The sequence below is a fragment of the Lactuca virosa genome, chromosome 6, assembly GCF_052849685.1.
Source record: "Lactuca virosa cultivar CGN04683 chromosome 6, Lactuca_virosa_CGN04683_v6, whole genome shotgun sequence".
NCBI classification, from domain to species: Eukaryota; Viridiplantae; Streptophyta; class Magnoliopsida; order Asterales; family Asteraceae; genus Lactuca; species Lactuca virosa.
The window spans coordinates 255,536,328-255,551,669 of record NC_136431.1 but is presented as its reverse complement, the minus strand read 5'-3'; the positions used below and the strand labels follow the sequence as shown (position 1 = coordinate 255,551,669).

At 34.9% G+C, this 15,342-nt stretch overlaps 2 protein-coding genes across 3 annotated transcripts; one reads left to right on the top strand and one right to left on the bottom strand.

Annotated features, from left to right (window-relative positions):
- Positions 1-1,459: 1,459 nt before the first annotated feature.
- LOC145118918 (keratinocyte-associated-like protein) lies at positions 1,460-3,799 on the top strand. 2 transcript variants are annotated; one of them, XM_079054575.1, is made up of 6 exons: positions 1,498-1,636; positions 1,717-1,851; positions 2,189-2,347; positions 2,965-3,016; positions 3,368-3,434; positions 3,556-3,799. In XM_079054575.1, exons 3-6 carry the CDS (start codon positions 2,192-2,194, stop codon positions 3,644-3,646), a joined length of 366 nt encoding a protein of 121 aa, XP_078910701.1. In that variant the 5' UTR covers positions 1,498-1,636; positions 1,717-1,851; positions 2,189-2,191; the 3' UTR covers positions 3,647-3,799. The 2 variants fall into 2 exon arrangements, with proteins under 2 accessions (XP_078910700.1, XP_078910701.1); XM_079054574.1 differs by lacking the exon at positions 1,717-1,851 and having other exon boundaries at positions 1,460-1,636.
- A 436-nt stretch (positions 3,800-4,235) lies between these two features.
- LOC145120775 (beta-ketoacyl-[acyl-carrier-protein] synthase III A, chloroplastic-like) lies at positions 4,236-7,309 on the bottom strand. The gene is made up of 8 exons (XM_079056569.1): positions 6,848-7,309; positions 6,030-6,178; positions 5,805-5,941; positions 5,591-5,696; positions 5,395-5,513; positions 5,193-5,257; positions 4,849-5,071; positions 4,236-4,621 (listed from the first exon to the last, which is right to left on the bottom strand). Exons 1-8 carry the CDS (start codon positions 7,030-7,032, stop codon positions 4,400-4,402), a joined length of 1,206 nt encoding a protein of 401 aa, XP_078912695.1. The 5' UTR covers positions 7,033-7,309; the 3' UTR covers positions 4,236-4,399.
- Positions 7,310-15,342: the final 8,033 nt, after the last annotated feature.

The following is a 15,342-nucleotide window of genomic DNA, read 5'->3' as shown; positions in this document are numbered from 1 at the left end:
ATTTTCGTCTACTTTCAACAAATAGAAACTAACTTTCTACTGCTTAAATCTAGGGTTGTCAAAATTGTATCAAGGAAAACCAACCATATTACCAACTGAACCAAGAAAGTTGATAGTCAATATGTTTGGTAGCCAACATGTTTGGTTGGTAGTATTGTACTAATTGAGGAATCTTTGTACAATAATGGTACACAAATTTGAATATCATGGTAATACCGTACCAACCAATTCATTTATAAGTGTAAGTGTGTGTATGTATGTGTGTATGTTTGTGTGTGTGTGTGTATATATATATATATACACACACACACACACGCACACACACACAAAATCGTATATTTTAATTGTCAATTGTATTTAGTGTTTATAGTTTTAAGACCATGATATAAGTCATTTAGCCGCATTCGTTAATATTTACTACCACTTAAATTACAAAATTAAAATGTTACTTTAATGGTACTTCATTAGATATTTTTAACAATTAAATGAACTACATAACTAGTTTCTTCACTAATAGTTAAAATTACGCGAAGTATTATCTTATCTTTAAATCTTACAAAGAAAAATAATAGGATTTGACGTATACTATTACTAATTTGTACCAACCAAACATATTGGTAGCCAAACATATTAGTACCAAGTATACTTGGTATGGAACAGGGGCGGAGCCAAGATTTGAGGATAACGGGGGCTTATATTGTGTCCGAAAAAGGTCTTGGACGATAGTGTAAAAAAATCTTACATATATAGGACTTATATAATATATTGGTTAATTGGCAGTTAAAAGAGCCATAATTAAACTAATTAAATTAAATGAATTAAACTAAATGAAGGTAAATCGATAACTAAAATATGATTGAAGTACTAAAGTCTATGAGATTTTAGTTGTGGGCCTCAATTTTACTTATAGTCATAACCCTATTACTTTTCTATATACTGCTTTGCATCACAGAAAACCTATGTGGACTTAAAATTATACATACATCCTTTCTTGATCTATACTATAGTTTGGACTTTTAAAGGAGATTCAGGGGGCAAAGCATCCGGCAGCCCCCCTGCTATCTCCGCCCATGGTATGGAACCGGTAGAAATTTTTCTATACCAATTGTAGTTGGTATGGTACACGGTTTAGAGGAAAAAATTGATATCGTACCATGTTCACCTCTACTTAAATCCATTATTGCCGCATAGCGGCGGGTAAAATACTAATTCTAGAAGAATTTTCAAGTAACTAATGTGACATCTCTAGATTGTTCTAGATGTTCAATGGGTGGTGCTTTTGGATATCTCTAAATGTGAATGGATGATCCTTGTGAATCATTAAAAATGGGCGAGCCAAACACATTGAAATATCTCAATCTTTAAATATTCCTCTAAAAACTTTGAATAGGTTTAATCAATGAAAAAAAATCAATATATGAAATGAACTAACTGAAATATTTAGAAAATACAAATATTATTGACGGATCAACTGCCCATTTATTTTGGATACCCTTGTGTAGCCCTTAACAAGTTAATAGCCAACTGATCTGTAGCCCATTTAGGTGCCCCTTTAAACCTTCTCCATTGTTGTCGTTCACCAAACGACGGTGGTCACCGGGACATAAATCAGCGTCGGATTCATCATTTTCAAAAGGTTTGCTCCAGATCCTTCCTTTTGTCTCTTGTTTGATTCACTAAAAACCTAATATCTTGTTGATCTTATAATTCGAGAAGCTATCATCAAGCATTACAGTTTTAGTTTGGATTATTGCGTTGTGATTGTTGATATACCGAAGACTTTGGTTGTTTGGTCTTCGTTCCTGCAAAAAACATATGCGATTGCGAGCTACACTTGTTACGTTTTGAAAAGTAGGTGCAAATTTATTTATGGGTAGTTTAGCTAAGTTCGCGAACACACTGATCTGTCATGCTGAATATTATGCTTCATCTCCAACAAATTTTTGTGCGTTTTGAGTTGTAAAATCTTAAATGCCGTATGTTTGATTAATAGTCTTCTTGATCTAAATGACGATACAAGTTTTGTCCTTCAAAAGTGAAATTGAGCTCTTGAAACTGCTCCTTGGTGCTGTATGCTTTAAGTAGCTCCCGATTTTGTAATAATTATTGTTTTATAAATTATAACAAGTGTGATTTGGGACAAACATGTTCTAATGATATTTGTTTTTGTTGTTTTAATGCTTTGAAGCCAATGGCCGAAGCTGGGAATTCAATGCTATATTCTCTTCTTCTCTTTGTTGTTACTCTCTCACTGCAAGAAATGTATAGAGGGAAGTTAGCATCATCAGAACTGTTCACCATACTTGGAGGATTCACCAGTTCACTTGTGTTTCTTTTCTTACTAACTGTGAGTTCAGTCTTATCTATCAACACTTTCATGCTTTTGAAAATCTTTTGTAATTTGCAATGATGCATCCATGCACTAATTCATATGTTGGAGCTCTTTGATAAGGGCGAAATTGTGGATTTGATTTTTGTTTTTGTTTGGTTTTAAACACCAAAATGAATATGGTGACATAACCATTACCTTTCATTGGATTTGTGCAATAATTGTCTTCATGCTCAATTGCTCATGTAGCTGGTTTTGTGATCTCTTTTTGATAATGAAATTATAAATTGTTTGGTAATCTTGTTTGACATGATGAACAGTGTTTTTAGCTATCTTGATAGAAGCCATATAGTCACACTATAGATTCATTTATCCAATATTTCAAAATTTCAACTCTTTTACTCACCAATTCCAAAAGTATATCTACATTTTATCCACTTGGCAATTTTGGTCCTTTTACTCTTTCGTGTTATGAGTGTCCAACTTTGATATTACATAATTAATCAAAACTTGCACTTTAACTTGCTTACATTACTTATTTTACTTCCAAAACATACTCACAAATGTGAATATAAATTCTTACTACATAATTGATGATGATAAAGTGCTTAACTTTGTCTTTCCCCTTTTTACAGTTCATTGGAAATTTCCAGGAAACTTCTGGGGTTAAAACTGGATGGGGTGCAGGTGACTTGATATTAGCCTTCTAACTTCTTACCTGCTTCCAAGAACTCTGAATACATTAAGCAATTTATTTTTCTCTTTTTACTGATATAGGCAATGTACTTTGTTTTTTACTTATAATAGCAATGTACATGCATTTTTACAGCATTATATTATTTATAAGTATGTTGTTATTATGGGTAAAAAATGAAGTACATTGTTATTAATCAACTTATTATGGATAAAAAATAAAGCACGTTGCTATTAGTGGTAAAGAAATGTAAGTATGTTATTACTATAGGTAAAAAGGATATAAGTACATTGCTATTATGGATAAATAAAACTTCATGATTTTTTATTTTTTTTCATTTGCAGTTATTCTAGCTGAAGCTGTTGCTCTTGTTGCTGCTGGCACTGTGCATCGAGTTTGTATAACAACTTGGTAGCTTATCTCACTTTTTTTATTATATATATTTTTTATATGGATTACTAAATCTAGTAATTGATAATCAGATACAAATTATTTGTTGAAATTGATATGAATTTTTTTAATTTTTACACAGCTTTTTATTCTCGGCTGCGATATTGTATGAGGTAAACCAGATTTCAGGGGTTATGGCTTCAAAAAGCGAATCCAAAGGTCGAAGGCATTAAAATCTGAAAACATGTTTTTGTTTTGATTGTATCCTTTGAAGTAAAAGATGATATGATAGATATAATATTTTAGACCAATTTATACTAGACTGTATGTTTTATTTTTTTTATATGAATCATGGTAAAAGACTAAGAGTACGCTCATTTTAACAAGACTTGAATTTCAGACATTATTTTCAACTGTTTTTACTTTTGATATATTATTATTATGATGGATACAATATTTTAGACTATGCTCATCTTTGGAATGAACGAAATATGTTAAAGCAATTGGAATGAGAATGAACGACAAAATTGACATGAGTTTGATTGTTGGGAAGTGGAATAGGTTGATTTGATTCATTTGTATGTTTTATTTATAAATATATATAAAAAAATGTATACTTGTTTTGACTTTTGATGTATATATATTTATGATATACTGCAGGGTAAAGTTATAGTTTTGGCCTCATGGTTTGTTCATTTTGATGGATATGGTCCATGAAAAGTTTTTATGACAGTTTTTTCGTTTCTAAATTGACCAACATTGAGTAAAACCCACTTCAAATTAAAACAAACAATCAGCAAAAAAAAAAAAAAAAACATATCCTTAAGAATGGAACCTCAACTCTTCTTCACCTTTAAACAGCATAACTACAATAGAACAAAACTCAAACCCAAAAAAGAAATAAAATAAAATAAAATAAAAGACATTATAATAGACAGACAAGTGAAGCATGTAAAATGTTGTTATAAGTTGAATATTTAGTTTTTTTAGTTCCATCTAATAATAGCAGAACCCCATGTAAGACCAGCCCCAAATCCCGCAGCAGCAATTGTTTCCCCGGATTTGATTTTCCCGCTCCGCACCGCTTCATCTAACGCCAACGGAATCGAAGCCGCGCTCGTGTTTCCGTAGTTTGCCAAGTTCGATATCACTCGTTCCGTCGGGATTTCTAAACGCGTTGCAACCCCATCAAGGATTCTCTGGTTCGCCTGTATAATTAATGATGAGGGCATTTACGTCTTTTACACACACAACAAATTAAATTTGAGAGAGAATCATTTCCCTCACTCACTCGTCAACCTTTAATGGTCCGTGGGACCCGAAATCACAATCTTTGTACCATTCACGTTAAAAGTGATGAATATCGTGAATTTTTTTTGGGAATGTAAGGGTAAAATGGTCATTTAGTCTAATTCAGACGGTTTATTCGGTATACCTGATGGAGCAATAACCAATCAATGCTAGACCGAGTCAACCCGGCATTTTGTAGAGCCAACTCGATTGATTGTGGGACCACCCGACACGCAAACTTAAACACCTCTTTACCATTCATTTGGACATATGAATAAGACGAACTCTTTGGAGGAAATCCCGGGATTGTGCCATTTGTACCAAATAAATCCTCTGTTTCATTCTCTTTGATGCTCGCATTTAAATGTCTGAAAAAGAAAAAAACGATATCTTTTATTTGTTCACCAACAATTAACAATGGGCAAATAGGTAAATTTTAGTTTGAACTATTTGTTACAATAAATATATGAAATTTCATGGAGGAAGAACCTGTTGCCTTCACCATCACTGTGCAAATCAAAACCAAACATCCCATCTTCCTCACTTTCACATGCCTGCAAAAAGTTGCAACAATTAATCTCACATAACAATATTTTAAAAAAAAAAGTAAATTTACTTTCACATGCTATAATACACAAATTTTTAAAAAAAAAAAAAAAAAAAAAAAAAAAGTACATTGCTATAATATAACCTGAAGTAATACAGCACCAGCAGCATCACCAAATAAAATACAAGTCCCTCTATCTGTCCAATCAACATAACGAGACAAAGCATCTGCTCCAATCACAAGAACATTTCTAAATCCACCACCTACATTTAAAATTTAATAAAAATTATCAAAACATTGAGCATATTTAATTTAATTAAAAAATAATAATAATAATAACCTCGGATATAACAAGAAGCTGAAACTAGACCCAATATAAATCCACTACAAGCAGCTGTGATATCAAAAGCCAATGGATTTCCCTTACACCCAAGTCCTGCTTGTATCTGACACATGAAAAAGAGTCAAAATGAAACAAATCTCCTTTTTGGGATATGTCACATTAAGATTCATTTTTTCTACTTTTTTGAGATTAAAGTTTGATGAAGTAAGACCTGAGGTGCACTACCAAAAAGATCATCAGGGGTTGATGTGCATAACAGGACTAAATCCACATCATCAGGATCAACATCTGCCATCTTTAGGGCTTTCTGAGCTGCCTCAATAGCCAATCCTGTCATTCTATCTTTTCCTGTTTATGAACAATTGAGATTAACATCAACTTCATGGGAAACTTGAAAAAATAAATGAGGACAAATTTGTAAAAAAAAAAAAACAACCTGTAAGAACTCGGCGATTACGGATTCCAGTTCGAACAGATATCCATTCATCATTTGTGTCAACAATTTTAGAAAGATCATCATTAGAAACTTGAAGATTAGGTACAGAAGAACCACATCCAACTAACTTGCAACCCTTTCCAACTACCCTGAAAAAGAATTAAGAGAATAAATAGTATTATGAGATACTTCAGTAATGACAAAATAAGAGAATCTTATGGATACATGATCCAAATTCCAAAGTAATACCATCCACCTTTTATATTATATATATTCAATGAGCAAATATATCAAAGACACTTGAATACCATCAACTTCTTATAGTATAATAAAGATCCACAAGGAAGGCAAAACAGAGTTTGCAAGAAACTTAGACATTTGATTTCTTTACATGAATTGCACAATCAAATGCTAAAATGCAGACTTTAATGCAATGATCTGATAAAAAGCTCTCTGACTTTCCTCCTTAATCATTGCAAAGCCCTTTCATGCACCAAGATCACCCTTTTATACACTAATCATGATGCGAAAGCAAGCACCACAGTTATGTTGTTCTTTTTTGTGGGGAAAAATAGTCTACTCTTTCAGCGACCCTGATTAGTGTATAGAATGGTGAAGAAAGATAATTACGCTATTTTTCAGTGATTCAACATTCAAAATCTATGGAAAAGAGGAGCTGCAGACACACAGACACACAACAAACAACACAGCAAATACACAAATACCCACAAACTAACAAGTACAAGTATAAGAGAGGCATTGATATTTGATAGATATAGAATAACCTAAAAATAATTCAATCATAAGAGAAGAAGTACCTAGGGGAGCGAGATTCGGAAGGGGATAGCTTATCAGCACCATTAGCAGTACTTGCGCAGGATACCCTCTTGGAAATTCGATCAGTGGAATAAAACCCAGATCGAAAAATGGTTATAGATGGAAATATCCTCGTTCGATCAAGATGAGGAACTGTAGGAGTGAAACCCCAGGATGCATTTGCCATTAACCCAGCAAATAAACAGAATCTGCGATGGATTTATGAGAAGAAAACTGGAAATCGTTTAGTTTTTTGAGCTAATTACTGTTGTTGATGAAACAATGAGGATGTTAGATGGTAATATAGAGGCCATAGATGAGCATGCACGAAGGTGGTGTTTTTGGAATTTCTGGTTGAGCTGATGGTGTTGGTGTGTGTGTATGCTGGGTTTTCTTCTTGAACAATTTTTCGGAGTAGTCGAAGCACACCCAAATAAATGTTTTCTCCTTTTTTGACTTGTTGATCTTTTAAGGCAAATGGCGATTTATGAGTTGAGCATTATACTTTTCAAGCGTTATTATTTTGAGCAACCAAGTTTCTTTCTTGTCATTTTTAGGTCTTTTCTTTGATAAATATTTTCTTTTCTCAAGATCATAAGCATGGCAACAGTGTCGAATCTAGAACCAAAAACCACATGGTTCCTTATGTAAATAAAACTAAAATAGGTAGGTCTTTTAGCAAAAATAGGTAGGTCTTTTAGCAAAAATGAGATAGTTCCTTCATATTTTCTATATATATTTGTTGTATTTAAAAAAAAAAAAGTAGGTCCTAGGACCTACCTTCTTGAAGCTTAGCTACGCCCCTACATGGCAACCGTAGCAATATAAAAGAAATCAAGACGTTTGAATGATGTTGTAACTTATGTAGCATATTGTTTTTAATTATTTAACATAATAAACTTGTAGGTTTCTATCAAATTTTAGTAAATTTTACATAAATGAAAAGTTTATCATGGTTAACAAAATAAGTTGCATTCATTGGTGAAATGTTAAGATGTCTTGTATTTTTTAGCATTTAAATTGTATTTTATATGGCAAAAGATGCATATTTGATATTATAATTTCGCATACAAAAATATAACCATCGTTTTTAATGTATTATATCTAACATTGATTTTGGAAGTTTTGTATAAAAACAATCAAGTATCATCATATCTCTTGAGTTTCATGTGGAAAGCATGGAAAACTTTATAAATCCAAATAAATATATAAATAGACCTGTCAATGGGGCGGGTTTGGAGCGAATCACCCTTGATCCAAACTCGTTTAAAAAAAATAAAAACATGACCCGCCCCGCTCCAATAACCCTCAGTGTCTTGAATAGTCGAATCCATACTCGTATCCACCGAATCAACGACTACCCGACCCTTTTATAATATTAAATTTTCATAATTTTTATGTGTTCCTCAAAGTAATATTTCTCAAAAAGATAAAATGTCTACTTAAACAAGATGTACATTGATTAGTACTCAAAGTCCAATACAATAAAAATCACATTTTACTTAAACATCGAGTTGTATATTTTGTTGTCATATATATATATATATATATATATATATATATATATATATATTAAATGGGGCGGGTCATAAGTGGAGCGGATCGACAATGATCCATACCCGACCCATTTACTAAAAGGGTAAACGGGTATGGATCGTAAACGGGTAAACGAATCAAAAATTAAAATCCAAACCCGTTAAATTCCTACGGGTTTGGAGCGAATCAGGGTCAAAACCCGCCCCATTGACAGGTCTATATATAAACCATCTTTGTTATTGTCCGTCTAATACTTGTAACAAGAATGATATCTTGGATTTCATTCTCCTTTCAAAGTTTGTGAAAAAACCTTATAGATGTGTATATAAAATATATTGGTTACGATGTATTCACATGCTTGGTTTTCAATATTAATTAAATGTTCATTTAGTGAAATACTAAGAATGCAATTTAGTTTAAGATTGAAACGATCCATCTCCTTAGATGACTTGTAGAGAAATATATAAGAACAGAAACAGAGACCTCCATATAATGTTCATCAACCTCGAAAAGATGTACAATCATGTATCTCATGAGATAATTTGGAGGACCTTGGAAGCTAGAGGGTTCCCTAAGAGATATGTCATGGTTGTACATGTAACGTCCCAAAAATACTTAATAAAACTTTCGTTTTAAATAAGTCAAAACCATTCATTCATTGTTCCAGAAGACGATCAAAGTCAAAGTATTCTCAAAACATCATAGTAGTTTGTAAACATTCAGTGCGGAATTAAAACTCTAAGGGATACAGTGCGATCAAGTTGGGTCATTCCTTTCGAAAACGGAAGTACCTGAAACCAAAAACATAAATTGTAAGCACAAAGCTTAGTGAGTTCCCCAAAATACCTCATACCATACATACATAAAAGTTCAAACATAATTGGGTCTATTTCACCCCCTTCGGTCTCTTTTAACCGATATTGGGTATATTTCACCCCTTTGGTCTCTTTCAACTAGTACTGGTCTATTTCACCCCCTTCGGTCTCTTTCAACCGGTATCGGGTCTATTTCACCCCTTACAACTAAGCATGTGATCATATCAGCAAGAGTCACGAAGACAACAAACACATACAGGCATAACAGTAAGTGTCACAAAGACAAATATCATCCTATAAACATAATCCAGTGGTTCGGCATTGGTGCCTTCGACCCATGAGTACAGTGAAGAGACTCACCTCCGATGACAAACCAATTTCTCGCTTGAACTGTCGAAACGGGAAATCCCCACACTAATCACAAATAAATAAATCTCAATCACTAAATAGATCATAATCCATAATCAGGGTCCTTTTACATAATAACAACTCCTTGGGTAAAAGACCGTTTTACCCCTCCAAGCCTAGACTCAACCATATATGGTCCAAACCCTAAAATGACCCAAAAGTGACCAAATTCCCCAACCAGGAGTACGATATGCGTACACCACCCCTTACACCGTGCGTACTAAGCATATAAGAAAACGGTGACATGGTCGAGTACGCCCAATGTACGGATCGGTCAACAGACTTCATTTTTAGGTCTTATTCCCTTAATACCAAATGTCCAAATCCTCAAGTCTAAGCCTAATGGACTTCTAAAGTCATAACGTTCTTGACTTTATGACTTTGCATGGCTTAATAGAGCCCAACACCCAACTTAAGTTTCTAAAATATCAAAATGACGAAGAACTCACTTAAAAGTGCTTAATCCCTTAAGACATTACTTCCAAAACTCAGATCTAATTCTTATGGGTGTCTTAATCAATAAAGTCATCAACTTGATGCATTTGCATGGCTCCAAGAAACCCAAAACCCAAATCTAGTCTACTAGCTTCACCAAGAGGTCAACAACTCATGCATGGTTGGTCCACAACCATCAAGATGCAAACTTTATGAATAAGGGACCTCAAAAACATCAAAATGAACAACCCAAAACCTCTGGAGTAGCATTTACTCACAAGAATCAACTCATGGGACCAAATATGCCCAAAAACCCAACTATTCCTAGATTTAAGAAAAGAATCACCAAGCTAGGAACTTTATACCTTCTGGAAGATGGTGAAGATGAATAGATTCTGGATCCACAAGCTTCAATCCAACCAATGCTCCTTCTCCAAGCTTCTTCTTCTTAAAGATGCACCAAAATCTCATACAAATGCTCAAGAGGCTCAAGATATTCATAAATGGGGCTAGGGTTCGATATTTCAGGTTGAGGGGGATGGAGGCTGAATATGGGGAGGGTTCCAAGGGTTAATTGTAACGACCCAAATTTTCAAATAAATTTTTCATTTTTAATTAACCAAAACATTCCCATAAAATATGAAATAACAATGACAATTGTTTTCAAAATCCATAACATCAACATTTTATTTCAAATATCAGAGTGCCCCATCAAATCAAATGCCGAAGAGTGCATGCTGCGCCATCAAGCCTTGCCCTTGCCCTTAGGCTCAGATGTACCTGAAACAAATTAACAAACTGTAAGCTAATGCTCAGTGAGTTCCCCAGAGTATACCCCACACAATCCACATAATCACATAATCCATATTAGCTATAAAAGCTACATAAACCACATAAGCCATGCTTACGAACATATAAGGATGTCGTGGGCTCCTCCCAGGGTCTTACTCAAGGATGTCATGGGATCCCCCATATGGTCTTACACCTAAGTGTCATGGGCTCCCCATATAGTCTTTAGCTGGAAAGCCATGGGCTCCCCCACATGGTCTGACATCCAAGTGTCATGGGCTCCTCCTCATGGTCTTTAAGCCATGGGCCCCCCACGTGGTCTTACATCCAAGCTTCATGGGCTCCCCCATGGTATTTACCTGAAAAGCCATGGGCTCCCCCACATGGTCTTACATCCAAGCGTTATGGGCTCCCCCCATGGTCTTTCCTGCAAGTATCACATAAATACTAGCATACCACCTATCATATAACCAACTAGCATACCACATATCACTACATCAACTAGTGTACCACATAACATAAAATGGGCCGACCTTGGTGCCTTCGACCCATTGGTATTGTGACGAGACTCACCTCAATGCAAATTGTAGCTGAATAAATCCAAGCTCCGAGTGTCAGCTCTGCCAACTCCCTAATCATAAACAAATCCTTAGTATACAACTCAACCTTTCAGACCCTTAAAAGTCCAACTTGGTCAACCATGGTCAAAGTCAAAGTTAAAGTCAACGGTCAAGGTCAACAGTCCATGTTGACCCAATTCGTCGAGTGCATCCCGCAACTAGGTAAGTTCCTTCGGTGTTCAGAAAACCGGGGAAAACCCTAGCCAACTCGTCGAGTTGCTTTGCATCCAGAAACAGGGAAACCCGTCCCAACTCGTCGAGTTTCCCCTGTCTTCGCGCATTCAGTCCTTTCCAGTCGAATCCAGAGCTCCATACAACAGATCCTTAACCATATAGACGTCTAGAGGGGTAAAGTTTCCAACTTTACCCCCAAAGACCATCTAATATGCCTTAGACTCAACCCCTAGCTCCTTTGAGGAAGGTTGTCACAACTAGCATTTTTGGCTAGGAGATTTTGTCCTCATGTACTCAACTTTTGTGTAATTTGTAACTTTAAGTTGATATTATGCTCGATGCTTATCCAAAATCAACCATTTGAACCAAAAACTCACTCGTGAAGTTCAAAATCTAACTCAATACATCTTATATACTCAACTTTAGGTTTGAAACCCTAATATCCCGGTTCAAACTCAGAATGGACCAGGATCCTCTTATTGGGCCTAATGGGCCAGTAAACTTTCAATTTAGCTATTTTAGGCCAAGGAACTCCATTTGGACTCTAATTGGACCCACTTTCATTAAACTATAACCTTTTGGGCCATGTTAGGCCTAAAATATCTCACTTCATTTTCATGGCCCTTTACGGGCCGCGAACAATCTTCTTGAACCCAAATGGGCCGAAAACCCATTATGTTCACTCTTTTGGGCCATAAACCCAATTCTTTCATCATTTTGGGCCGTAAACCCTCAAATGGGTCCAATGGGCCGAAAACCTTCATAGTGGGCCACATAATTTCGAATATATTCAAAAATGGCCCAAACATTTCTTTCTCTTTTCCTTCCCTCTCATTCTCGGCCATATATACACAAAAAAAGGAAAATTAATTAACATAAATTAAGGCTTGACACCTCATGTTTGTTTAATGGATATCCATGCAATTACACAGCATTTATCTAGACAAATCTCATTTATCCATGCATGTCACTTCTCATCTCTCTCTTCTCTCTTCTCTCTTCTCTTCTTCTTACCCTTGGCCGAGAGCATCCACAACACCCCCATTTTCCACTTCACAATCCCTAACAATTCCTCTCACATCTCTCTAAAACACCAAGGAGTATTCTACCCTTTTTCTTCCAAGATTCGTGAACTAAAGGTGTTTCACCAAAGCCTTTCATCAAAGATCATCACTCTTGGGTAAGCTACTCTCTAAGTATGATGATTAACTTCATTTTATGATAATCTTCACTCTTTAACACTCTATTTCATAATCCATGCTCTTGGAACTTCCTAGAACTCGAAAATCTCTTCAAGGAAGTTTGTTAGAGCCGAAAACTCCTCCAATATTCTTTTAAAACCGAATCCATCAAACCAATGTGAGTTTATACCCCCTATTTTCGGTTTTTACTATGTTTTGGGGGAGAATACAAGTTGTTTTGTGTAGATCTATGTGTATATGCATGATTTTGTGTGTTTTTCATAATCCAAATGTGTTTGTGTGTTATAGACTTCATGAACTCAAAAATATGCTAAAACATGATGATATTTGTGGAACATAACACTTGATACAACTTATTATGCAAAGAAAAGGTTTAAAACAATTCAAGGTGGTTTAAAACTAAGAAAATTGCATAAAAGGGCCAAAAATGTCAAAATAATCAAAAAATGAAGTATTATGCATAATTCACGGTTTTGGAAAAGATTTATTTGATTAAATATGGATCTTTATAGTATTTATGATTTTAGAAGGGCTAAAAGTGTAAACTTTCACAAATGGGTCTCATAATGGGTTTTCACGGTTTTGGGCTAAAATTGTAAATGTTTGGATTTTTGTGGGCTTAAGTGTCAATTTAAACAAAGTTGAACCAAAAATGTTATTTTTCGGTTATAAGGGCTGAAAATGATAATTTTATCTAATTTGGGCCAAAATGAATAATTTCTATACTTTTGGGCCGAAAATGATCCTTTTGACAAAAGTCGGGTTAAAAATGTTATTTTACTCGAATCAAGCCCTTAAATGTAAACTTTTGGTTTTAAAGGCCCTAAAGTGTCATTTTACCAAAAATGTGTCCAAATTGTAAATTTTAGGATTTAAGGACCAAAAATGTCTTTCTACAAAAAGTGGACCTTTTATGTTATTTTGGTGAACAATTAAGCTTAACCAACCAACGTAACAACAAACAGATTAATCACGTCATTATCACCTTAATTGGGCCCAGAAAATATATTACATGTTTATTGGGCCTTAGTGGTCCATTCACGTGCTTGTTGGGCCTGAAATGTTCATTACATGTTTATTGGGCCTTTGTGGTCCATTTACATGTTTATTGGGCCTGGAATATACATTACATGTTTATTAGGCCTTAGTGGTCCATTTACATGCTTGTTGGGCCTGAAATATCCATCTACATGCTTGTTGACTTCATTCATTCACGTATATATACTCGTTTGGCTTTGTAAACTTAAAATACACACGGAAACAATATACTCTATGCAAATTTCATATTCACGTAAATTTCAGTTAAGGATCTTGTGAGACACTTCGTTTGACACCTATTGAGTGTACAACCATAGCCTGTAGTTATAACCAGAGTCTCCTGGAGGGAGAACGGGAGTTTGTGTATAGATATATACGGGGGTGACACCCCACACCTGAGTTGTTCGCTATAGTTAGACTAGGCCAGTCTAGGATGACAAACCTTACCATAAACACGTCGACGTCCGAAAATGTCATGACAGGCGGATTAGTCATTATCAAGTATGGTTATAACGACTCACTTAGAGGAATTAACACCATTATAAAAATTTACGGAATACCTTTACAGTTTGGTAACACGGAAACTTACACTGATAAGACTTCAATGTTTTTATAGACAGACAATATCGGATTGTCTGGAATCATTCATTTTATACATTCTCAAACATTAACACATATGTATTAATACAAGATCGGACACAAACATTTCAAATCGTTTTTCAGGAAATATCGGATTTTCTGGTGTTTACAAAGTTATACAAAACATTTTACTCACACATGCTTATGAACTCACCAACATTATATGTGTTGACGTTTTCAAAATAACTTGTATTCTCAGGAAATCGTTAAGCAGAAAGGTCGACAGGAACATGTGGAACTTTCATATTTTGTATCATCATACTTTAACTATTATGGCATGTAATATTTAATACAATACTTGATGAAAACAACGATGGTTGTATTTTGGTATGTATGGTGATGGTGTTTGTCATGTTTCATTTATATTAACTGTGATGATATTACAAGATGAAGTCACCCAACCCCCGGACGTTTCCGCCGTCTAGTTCGGGGGTGTGACCAAGGTCTTAACTCATTAATCCTTTAAACTCTCATCCCATCGACCCAAAACACAGATCCGGTGTCCAAGGGTGGACAAATCACGTAAAGTTTCTAACTTTACGTCCATGCATGTGTGAAATACTCTCCAAGATCCATTTTAGCCTTCATTGTGGACATAATGCATGAATGGGACATGGAGGCTATTAAAGTTTGCAACTTTAATCCTCTAGAGGTCTTATAGAGGCCATATCTACACTCCTAACCTCTGGAAACCTCTTATCTTGGGACATCCAACCCAAAGTTCCAAAACAAGCCCTAAACTACCAAAAGATGAGATCTAAAACACTACATGTCAAGGTTATGGCTCTATACCTACAAAATGCAGCCCTTGATGTAGAGTTTCTAGATCCAAGATCACTCC